Below are 12,066 nucleotides of genomic sequence, written 5' to 3'. Positions count from 1 at the left end.
CATTTGAGAACTAAGGATAAAAACGGCCGGACCAAGTTGTTTTAGGATACCCCCCCTTGTGTCCGATATATTGTTAATTTTTTAGCACTTTTTTCTTATTTTTGTCTGCCGTTCCCCTTTTTCATACCAAATGACTCTGAACAACAACTCTTACTTTAATTTGAACATTAACTCAATGGATAGCTACACTCATCCGAAGTACATCAAACAACGACATATGGAAATCGGTTTAAAAATAGAACTATTTTTTTTCCAAAATGGTCACGTGGTTTTACCTCATCAAGTAATGTGATAACCACATCAAAAAATGACAGGACCACATCAAATACTGGAACGAACACATCAGGTAGTGTGAAATCATCATATTTTGAAGAAAGAATTGGCAAATCATTATTACGAAATAACAAAATCACATCATGTAAGGAAACACCTACATTACGTTAAGCCACATACACATCAAGTAATGTTAACCACATTGCCTAATGACACAACCACATTAAATTACGGTGAAACCACATCGAGTAATGACAAAACCATATTAAGTAATGACAAAACGATATTAAGTAATGACAAAACGATATTAAGTAATATCAAAACATCATTAAGTAATGTCAAAACCACATTATGTAAAGACAAAATATCATCATGTTATATTTAAAACACATAACGTAATATCAGATACCACATAAGACAGCTGTGGCGTTCCATACATAAATGTATTCCTTACTTAGATGCATGCATATGCAATATTGATATGTGGTGGAGAGTTGTCTCATTGGCAAATATTTCAAGCAATGATATTTCGTGCACATGTTGCGAAGAACGTTGTACTCTCTAAGACAAAGCTTTGAAATAGTCCTATTGAAAATAACAGACTTTATTTCCAATCTTCTATTCTTTTTGGCAAATGGAAATAATACATTGTTGGGACAAATTTCATACCTGCCTACACACGACAAGGCGTGTGGAACGAGCGTACTATATTATGCGGCTGGTATATGATGTATTCTAGATCTCTTATATCGAATACGTGTTAGCTTATAACCTATTGGTCCTCACTGGTTGCCAAAAGAAATGACTGTTGTTGCTTATATATGAAGAAAAGAGCTTCAGAGCATCCATTGTCAAGAGTCATGCATGTGTAGATTTAAAACAAGAAAAAATATTCTACTGAATCACTACATCTACCCATTTAAAATAAAAACGCAAGACAAAACTCCGGTAAATTAAAGAAATTTAAATAGGGAGAAAACAAAATAAAATGCAGACTTCTTTACACGCCCACCTTGTATACAGCGGCGCCTAGTTGTATCCGTCGGCTTTTTAACAAATAGTATAGAGCGACATCAATATAAACAGGCATGATTGATGTGTAATAAAAGATATTTTTGTCTGGGATCATACTCTGTATTTACTAGTTTTAATAGGCTTTGAACTAGTTTTTAGTAACAGTGCGTACACCTAGATCGGTAATGTTCGTGTTTTGGATTATTTAATTCTGTGGTTTTTTTGGGGTTTGGAGGTTGCTTATTGTCAATCCGGTGCATCATGTTTAGCTCTTCCCAAGTGATTTTTAAACTTGTTCTTATATTGTGCTATTACAACATTGTCTCAGATTATGGGGGATGGGGATATACTATGATCGCACGCAGAAATGTATAATCACATCACCTCACATCACATTCTGTATGTGTCTGTCCCTATTCAGGAGCCTTTTAATTTGGGGTGACCGTTGGTTGTTGTCTGTCGTATTTATGTTTCGTTTATTGTTTTATCATAAATCAGGACGTTGATTTTGTCATGTATAGGTCGTATTGTAGGTAAATATACGGTATATGTTTGTACATTGTTGAAGACCGTACGGTGACCTATAATAGTTGTCTCTCTGGTGAAAGTTGTTTCATAGGCAATCGTACCACTTCTCCTTATTTTTATATTAATATATTGCTGTACCAGAAAACAAATAGATAAAAGGACAAGTGCAAGAAACGACACCGGGACAGCAACCGTTGATACAAATTAACCAAAACATAGGATAGTCAAAAATTGTCAAGCATCCACATCGCTTGATAAATTGTAGCCCTGTTAGAGAAAATAGTGTAATAAAATATCCTTAACCTCCAGTTTGATAAATGTAGCACATGATGTTTTTTCAGACTGCCGTATATTTTTTTACGTCATTTGGTCTGTGTTGGAGAATTGTCGTAATGGCAATCATACCAAATCTTCTTATTTTTATATTTTACCTTCACACTTTACATAAATGCCCCTAGAGATGAACTTTTGTATGAGAAAATAACGTAAATGAAATCTCCCGATAAACCTGTGTGCTGCAATTGACACGTTAGTATTATTATCATCGCTTCACTTGAACTAGACATCTGAGAATGATGCCTGTATATACTATCCAGCAAGTAGTAGACACTTTTTACATGTGCTGGTAAAAAAAAACACACACAAATAAATAAACACAATACTAAAAAAATTGACAGAGTCAAATGTGTTTGAAGAGATATTACATTTTACTTAAAAAAGCAACGCATTGATATTATTCATCATAACTTTGACATGGTTCTCGAGTACATTACTTAGACCACTGGGCATAGATGTCTACTTAAAAATATAGCTTTCGTCAGTCGAGTAAAGCCTTTTCATGTCAGCTTCATCTGGAGTTGTCGCTGATCAATCCAATTGTGTACTGATATTAATAAGCGGACAAGATACAAATCATACTAATGAATGTGTATGTGTAAAATTATATATTATAATAGTAGTTTAAATTGCCCGTTTCAAAATAACATTTTCCCTGTGATGTATGACCACATCCTTGACGAATGTTTAAACTAACTTCTTGTCTCTTCCTAGTTGATTATAATGAGGGAAATATTGGAGTTTGTAATTTTCTTATTTTACTTATTTTATATTTTGTTAATATGAAGACAAAAGGTTGGAACTATTTGATACGACATACACATTTGACAACTGTGGTTTAAAGGGGTTATCCATTAACTTTAGATTAAAATACAGGGAGTCATTTATTTATCAAACATTAATAATATTATGAAAAGAAGCATTCAAATCTTATTTAATATTTCCTTGAAAGTATGCTAATGAGTGCTAAATGTCGGAGATATTTGATGAATATGTAAAGTATACATGTAAAGTTAAAAAATAAAAGAGGCAAAGGATTGACCAAAATTATTGAGGAAACCAAGATATATGCTGTGTTTGTACTTTTGTCATGATTTTTCTACCCAGTACGTATTTTCTAATACATATTTGTCTTTATAATTGATTTAGAATAATTACATTATCATTGATTGAATGAGAACAATCGCGAGCACTTCAATATCATATTGTATTTCCGTATACAATACAACATATATTCCTGCGCGTACTATATCCTTGACAATGTTAAAATATTCCATTTAAACAATCAAAAAGCTTGATAGAACTCTTAATTACATGGTTGCAGCAGAAACATGTAACTATACAATCGCGGATCCGTGACTGAATTAAAGTACCCATAATGCTTTCTTTTTGCCTGTTTGTTTTAGTATTCGCATTGTCATCTGATAAAGTCATGCTGATTTAAAAGTGCATAGTTTTCTCTGATTTCAAAATCTTTCTGTTTGAACCCGTCCTGGTTTTCTTACTACATAATAAACTGTTTTGGGGGAATGTTAACTTAAATTCCTGGTAAGAAGCCGTGACCCGTCACAGCCAGGCTTAAAAACTGGGTAGGCAAATGCTCACATTAAATCTGTACCGATACAGTGTGTTAAATGTCCTCCTTTGCACCATAACCTATGGTGATGCTCCTATTTAAGGAGGAAGATACAAATCATACATACATATATACATACAACCGGAAACTATGTGATATATACTGTTGGTACCGGTATCGGATTCGACCCGGAACTTGTATATTTTTGGTAATATTAATTATGTAGAAAACAATAGGGCCTGGAATGGTGTAATTTTAAATCAATACCTTTGTGTGTCCTATATTAGTTATATATAAAGTGGGATTCTTTGATTAGTCGTCTTTTACGTCATGCCGGCTAACAAATTGGAACTCGTTATTTTACTATTATTTAGAAATTATACTTGATAAATGAATTATAAAACATGACGTTTTTGATTCGTTTACGTACGATATTCGATTTATTGATGGTAAACAAGTCCATTCAATTTCATATGGTGGTACACTGAACAGATGAGATGCTCACACGTTTTACTTATAAAAAAAATATAATTATTCTGGATTGAAATAAACGTTTGCGTTCTATCGTTTATTCATTTAAGCGTCAAATTCGATGTTAGTTGAAATGAGATTTCAAATAATTACCTACCGGTGGTTTGACTCCGGATTTATAAAAAAGCATTTAACCTGGAATATTCAATTCAATTCCGGTGTGAACAAGGTACATGAGGAAACATATTAATACCTTCAAAATTATTATTTACGCAAATGGTAATATAGTTTAGGCTTTTTATGTATTGCCAATCGATAGGACTATCAAAATCGAAAACATTATTTGAACATAATGACGTTTTTAGCATGTAGTTTTTACATTGTTTTATTATTTTATTGCATTAGTTCAATGCATTTCCTAATTGATTTATTTTCTGTTCATATCATCGTAAACCTGCAGAATGCATGACAACCATTTAAAAAAATCTTCATATTTCCTTAGGGTTTAAAGCAAGTATCATTGAAAGCGACTCAAGTACGATCAGCTGTTCTGACAACAAAACTATTTCCATAGTCAATATGACAGTAAAACAAACCACAACACCATGTTCGGCTTATGAGCAGTGTAGTCTGACAGATGAAGAGATGAGTATCCATAAAAAGAATTGTAATGATGAGATGTCATGTTCCTTCACTTCGCTCGTTCCAAATAGCTGTTTAATGAATTATTACGGACACCTGAATATCTCGTATTCTTGCAAAGGTAGTATATATAAATTGTTCAAGAAGAATTTAAAATGAAAAAAAAAGAATTCCTTACTTATACAGCGTACTAGTTATATGTTATTGAATTAACTGACGCAACTTGCCTTTGATCAATATATATGTCAACTACACGGGTCTTCAAAATATGAGGCCCAAATATCCTTCAAGTTCTTTTTGTTACCGATTATTCTACTTTTATTTTTTACACTTTTTCACAAAAATTTAGACACACAACGAATTCTTATAATAAATTAAAAACACTTGCATCTGGCGACAATGTTTTCTCGGGTCAAAAATCTGCTCTCTCTCAGCCATGTGTTATTTATGTGATATTTTACTTAATTGAATTTGACATTTGTTTTGCATCTTTGTAAGATAGCTTAATTTTATATTTGTTTGGTTTATTTCTACGATCTATGTTTACACAATTTGCCTACTGAAACCCAATTATTTTAAAAGTAAACACATTAATTGTGTCTGTTAGAGTTGTTCATACAATTTTGTCAAATATAATGAAACTATTTACAACTGTCTTACAAGCGAGAGGTTTTATAGGTATATACAACTTACCAATTTATTCGGAAAATGCCTGTACCAATTCATAAATATATCAATATAGTTTTCCGGTCGTTCCGTTTGTTGATATAGTCGATCGTCTGGTTTTGTCAGTTTTTAAGCTGACTTCCTCTCTTTAAATTTTACATGGAGTTCGGTATTTTCGGTACATATCATTCATTTTTTTTTTGCACAATTGCAGACTTTTTGTTTGTTTTGCTTTTCATTTTTTGAAAGAAATGAAAAGATATAATTGATTTATTGATTTAATTGACAGTAACTCGTTTGAAGATATTAGGAATATACATGTAGCACTAGAAGAAGTTAGTGATTTGTAATCAAATCATGTAAGAGACTCATGATCAGGAATGACACTTCTAGTTTCTACCGAGGCTTGTCCGAGATAGATATGATAAGAAGTTTCATTCGAAGATTTTTTTTGTAACATATTCTTTCTGTTGAAAAAACTAACTACAAAAAAGTCACCCTTTTGTATTTTGAAACAACAGTAGGAGTGTTTCAAATTATAAGTATCGGTTTAGATTCCCTAGCTTTTTTTGTTTGGTTTGACAGAAACGAAGTGTCATAAGTGCAGTTGTGGACATCCATGTCGAATGACAATTAGGACAAGAAGAAAGAACGATAATTATTTATTCCATAAAATTGAAAAATAGTAAAATATTCCAGTTCTTTCAAAATTATGTTAATTTCATTGATGAACGAAAAGTACAATTTATTAAAGTTGTGATAACGTTATTTGTGATGCTGTTCCTGACCATATGAGTATCTGGACCCTACGCTTATGGTCATGACTATATGCGTATACCCATATGTTACGACCATACTCGTATATGTAAGTATTATACTCGTTTGGTTATTAACGGGCCGGACCATATGAGTATTTAGACCATGTAGGTATTTTTCTAATAAATTATAGCTTTCGCAGGAACACACAGCTCATTCTCCGAAACAAAGTTACTAATTGAATTCATATATTGCCTGAATTTTTGTGTATTTGTTATTTTATCTTCGCTAGCGTCAATTAAAGGCGCCTTTCTCCTGGCTTTCGAATTTTTCGTCCGTCAGTGAAACGACAGGCGTTTGAGACATGTACCGTTTTTTGTTCTTCTTTTTGTGTTTAAATTATTATTCCAGAAACAAATTTCTTTTAATTTCTACTGATTTTCACTGAAATGATCGTATCTTCTTGCAACTTAATATATACAATCGTAATGTTATTGTGAGCTAGGTCGTATCAGTAGGACCTAGAACACATCAAATATCTAAAAACAATTTGATATTTTCAAGAAATTTTAATCTAATAAACACAATAATTCTTACTTTTATGTAAAATTCACTTTGTTTGATTAATCATGTAACTTTGATTTCCATATGATTGAATACGCCAAAACTTCATTTTAAGGAATTCATACAATCCATATGATTATGCGACACATTTTCAACGTTAAAAATCATCAGTTAATTACCCGGACCATACGCGTAACAATGGTCGGACCATACGAGTACTTAGTATATACGCGTATGGTCCAAATAATCATATGATCCGGAACAATGCCACTATGCTAATTAGTTAATATTACAAACACACACATTTTTGTTAATGCCTTCCGATGTAAATAGTATCATATACAATGTATATTGAGGAAGATATGTGCTATTAATGTCAGAAGACATAAGACCGAAAAAAAAAAACAAGCGCACTTTGAAAAAAGATAAATGCAATTACTCTTTTAAATTAATTTATATTATTATTTTTTAATAGAAAATGTAGGCTGCAGTTGTAATTTTGAAAGCGGGATGTGTGGTTGGACCGTTAAAGGTCAGGATAGGTACATGTGGCAAATCGGTAACGGAAAAATTACTACATCAAATACAGGACCAAATAGAGACCGCACAACTTCAACTTGTAAGTACACATGTATTTAGGCTACAGCGTAGAACAGAATTTTTCACTTAAAATAAAGATTAAGGAATTAAGTCAGTAGTTGTCGTTTGTTACTCTTAGACTAAGTCATATTTCAAGTGTTTTAGCATAGCTTAAGGTGTTTTTTTTTGTCATGCCGGGGTCATATATAGCTTACCGTACTGTATTTATTTTGCTCATTGTTGAAGGCTGTACAGTGACCTATAGTTGTTAACATCCTCCTCTTTTTACCTATGGGGGAAAGTTGGAAAGCTTATCACATCTCTCTATTTTTATACCGAGAACAACTATAATAATTAATAAAACATAACACAGAGAAAAGAATAAAAAGCACAAATTCGTTTATCGATGTTTAACGATGAAATTCACAAATTTTATTCAGATATAATTTTGTATTTGATTTAAAGCAAAGTATGCTTAAGCAAAATGAAGGAAAAGAAAATCTTAACTGCTTGTATTTGGCACTGTGCTGAATATAGTACCACAGTGTGTGCGTGTGTTTTTTTTTACGTCAGGAGCCATCATCTTACTGTATCTATTTCAAGGACAAGACCATATAAAATATTCCTTTTTTAGTAATAATTTGATATGTTAGTTTATATATTCTATTTACAAAGATTTTATGTCTTTGATACTAGTATACAAGACGAGACAAGACAAGACAAGACAAGACAAATACTTTATTAAAGTCTCACCACTTGTTACATATAGAATATACAGCATATTAAAACACAATTAAACAACAAGAACCACTCTACAAAGCGTTATGAGTGACTATAAAACAATGTTTCTTCAAATATAAAACAAATACATGTTAACTGTCATGAGTATAAAATACATTTTCGCTTTAATAAAATTTCATTGGAGATTTTGGCAGCATAAAATACCAAGTTTTCATTTGTAAAAAGAACTATCAATGTTCCATTATCAGACATATGTTTAAAAAAAATCTCATCAACAATACTAGCACAATTAAAAATAACATAACAAATATCTGAACATACAGGACTGCATAACAAAACATGCTTTTCATCTTGAACGCCATCAGTACAGTTTAAACATACTCTATTTTTAATATCAATATTTTCCGATCAGTTTCAATTCTGATGGGCGCTACTCCACATCTAAATTTTGCTAAAGCAGGTAAATTCAAAATCAAATAACTTTTCTACACCAAACATGTATATACTTTTCAACATTCTATATTTACGTAACTTATTTTTATCATTTGACATAATTTTGTTAAACCATTCTTCCTTAAATTTTTCAAAAGATACATTTTCGATATTCTTAATTAAATCCTTGTTGAAAATAGCACCATCACACAAATATTCAATATCACGTACTTTACTCTAAAATGCCAATTTTTTACTCTATGTTATCAATCTAATTAAAATATAGACCTCTGTTATGTGCTTACTAGTATCGAAAAACAGATACTAGTCTAAGATAAGATCAAATACAGTTATTTGTCAATTGTTGATACATTGAAAAATGAGGAAAATAATTACCGCTGTTTACACATTTTTTTGTACATTTATGACGTTGAAATCATTAAAAAAAACCTTGGCCGGTAAAACAACTTATATCCGCGCTTTTACTGCGTTTTTTAATCTAGTCACATGTGCCGATTTGTCTGTTTATATGATAATGTACAACACAAATTGATGTTCAAAGTCATGTATTATTTTTTTATTGAATATTGTGAAGCAATTATTCATTGAGTTTAAGTCAGTGTTAAGTAGCATGTGCATGCGGCTTTCACAAATAAAGGATAGGAAAGCTTTTCAGCATTTTTTCTGGCTAAAAAAACAGTACTGTTTAAGCAGTTTATTGATTTGATTGGGCCACGGATGGCAAGTGCTCTAAGTGCTCTAAGTGAGTTAATCAGGTGTATCACTAGCCTGTGAACAACGAGGTTGTGAGTTCAAACCTCACAAGTGGCAGGTGCGTTCAACTCCTTCATTGACTAGGATTGAGATCAGTGATCAAACAATGAAAAAGTGACCACCACGATTTAGCCAATAGTGCAGACAGTGGAATTTAACACCAACAACCATAAGCTTGTTACTATCATATGCTCTCGATTAAAGACTTCATAAGGCATTAATAAGCAATGTGTTGCTACATATCTTTGTCTTTATTGAGATATTGAATTTTTACGCACGTTTATTGTAGCGTATGGTCACTATGTTTATACAGAATCAAAAGGTGATGTTAGACTAAATGACGAAAGTGATTTGATAAGTGAGTTTATAGTACCGAGCACGAAACAGTGTCTGTCATTTTGGTATCACATGTACGGGAGAAGTTTAAAAAAACTGGTGGTATACCAAATGAATAGTAATTATAATATTGAACTATGGAATGTATCAAATAGTCAAGGAAACAAATGGTATTTCCAGTCACTGACACTCAGAGATATAGGACCGTATCAGATTAAGTTTAAAGCAATTAGAGGCAAGTGGCGCACAAGTGACATTGCTATTGATGATATTGATATTACCAATAAAGACTGCAATGGTAAGTACATGAAATACAAGAAATAAAGACATACTTTTAATGTTAGGTAACTGCTTTTATTTTGAAAAAAAATCGGCACTAAAAACATTTAAATCCACAATGGAGCTCATGTGCATGTCCCCAAGATGGAGTGGAATTAATATTAAGGTGCATACTAAACTCACAACCTCGAAAGACGTACGCTGCCACGGCAAAAAAAAAATATGAAAGACGACGAAAAGAACAAGTTCACAAAATACTACAAAGAAAACTAAAGACTTATCAACTCGAACCCCACCTAAAACTATGTGTAAGCATTTTTGCCTCACTCCCAAGTCGGTGTCTTTCTTTGGTTGCATCTATAAAATTCTTTAACATGTTCTGTAAACCCATGCTGGTTAGAGCTGGTTCATGTTACATGTATATAACACATTTATTCATAACTTGATCGAAATCTCTCTCTTGTTAACACTTTTTTTTAACAAAGCAAACGTGTACATTCCAGAGCAGAACGAAACTTATTCATTATATTTAAGATAGTAAACATAAAGTTCAATAATTTAATAATTCTTTACACGATAACCTGAATGAGACGTATCTTTTAATTTTGAAATAAGACAAAATCGTATACCGTATCCGTACAAAACCGTACGGCTGTCAACAATGAGCAAAACCAATATCATATAGTCGGCTATAAAAGGCTCTGACATGACAAAATGTGAAACAATTCAAACGAAAAAAACTAGCGATCTGATTTTTACAGAGTAATAAACGTAAAACTAATATAACAGACAGCAACCAAAGACAACCACTGATTTGGGACAGGCTTATACATAATGTGGCGAGTTAAACATGTTTGTGAGCGCTACATCGTAACTCTAACATGAGACAGTGGTGTATCAGCACAAAAATATACTAACATAAAAACAAGAGACTTTTCAGTATCAATTATATGTTAAGACGTCACAAACAGAATACGAGACGTATGGCCTTTTAACTGTTTATAATAAACTGTATGTCTTTTCAGCTTTTCATCTTCAAATAGATTGTAATTTTGAAGCAGACATTTGTAAATGGTCAAAAAATAATAGCAATATATATGAATGGATAGTTTTGTCTGGCAGTACACCCTCTAATGATACTGGACCTGAAGTTGATCACACTCTGGGTTCTTGTAAGTTTGTTGTTAAAAGGATGTACAAATTCCATTGCAGTTTTTATACCGTCTTAACTCTAAACGTTCTTGAGCCGTGGAAACCATAAACAAAATTTGAATTTTATTTTTTGTTTGTTTTAAATTCACCCTTATTTGCTTTGAACGAAAACAATATATTTTAATTCAAAGATGGATGACATATTTATTTGCCGCCGATTTATTTTAGAACAGTCAGTCGCTTTAAAAATTCCGGTGATTCGTAATAAAAAATAAAACTTTCTGGTTGTCACATCATGATTGTATATATATAATTGTTTGCCGATATAATACCACTTTTGTCGTAATTACTATCATTTCTTAAATGATAAATACGAAGGATATTTTATAAATTGGTCTTCTGGATTTACACACACCAGGAACGTTAAAAAATAAACGTCATGCAAAATTTCACGAAAAACCGTCTAAGGTCAACTTTGCCCGATGAATTTGGAATATCAGTTTCTAAATAATTTCCAAATTTATCGACGGAACATTTAATAAATGTATGTTGAAAAACATGTCGGTGGCAAGGCAAAATAAAGACTAACCACCGGTCCCATGATATCCCCCGGAACTAATAGTCCACCAGAAACGGTATCGTACCAGTGCTGGTAAATACGAATACCTTTTTATAATATAAGGCATTCTGGGAGCTTTATCAGTTCGTTACACAAATCAAGACCAACATAGATTTGTCTGTTTGTGCAGCACCCTCAGTTCCAGGCAACGCGATACCTACACGTCGTACGCATTTGTGTGCTTTGGTATATAAACATAATGCGTGTACTGTATAACAGAAACATATAATATTTACTACACCTATTTATAATTAAAACTCACTCAAAAGGAAACATTCGCCATGAACTGTTAATTGTTAACTTATCAGCATGATTTCTTTCTTTCTAT

General features: G+C 32.1%; 1 protein-coding gene across 1 annotated transcript; it reads left to right on the top strand.

Annotated features, from left to right (window-relative positions):
• Nucleotides 1–4,707: 4,707 nt before the first annotated feature.
• LOC127708461 (MAM and LDL-receptor class A domain-containing protein 1-like) lies at nt 4,708–11,318 on the top strand. The gene is made up of 5 exons (XM_052213330.1): nt 4,708–4,961; nt 7,302–7,445; nt 9,642–9,986; nt 10,993–11,139; nt 11,311–11,318. The coding sequence occupies exons 1-5, from the start codon at nt 4,778–4,780 to the stop codon at nt 11,316–11,318; spliced, it is 828 nt and encodes a 275-aa protein (XP_052069290.1). The 5' UTR covers nt 4,708–4,777.
• The last annotated feature ends 748 nt before the right edge of the window (nt 11,319–12,066 follow it).

This window comes from Mytilus californianus, unplaced genomic scaffold (genome assembly GCF_021869535.1).
Source record: "Mytilus californianus isolate M0D057914Y unplaced genomic scaffold, xbMytCali1.0.p SCAF_7, whole genome shotgun sequence".
In the NCBI taxonomy this organism is placed as follows: Eukaryota; Metazoa; Mollusca; class Bivalvia; order Mytilida; family Mytilidae; genus Mytilus; species Mytilus californianus.
The sequence above is the reverse complement of the archived record's forward strand: the minus strand, read 5'-3'. Positions and strand labels throughout refer to the sequence as shown.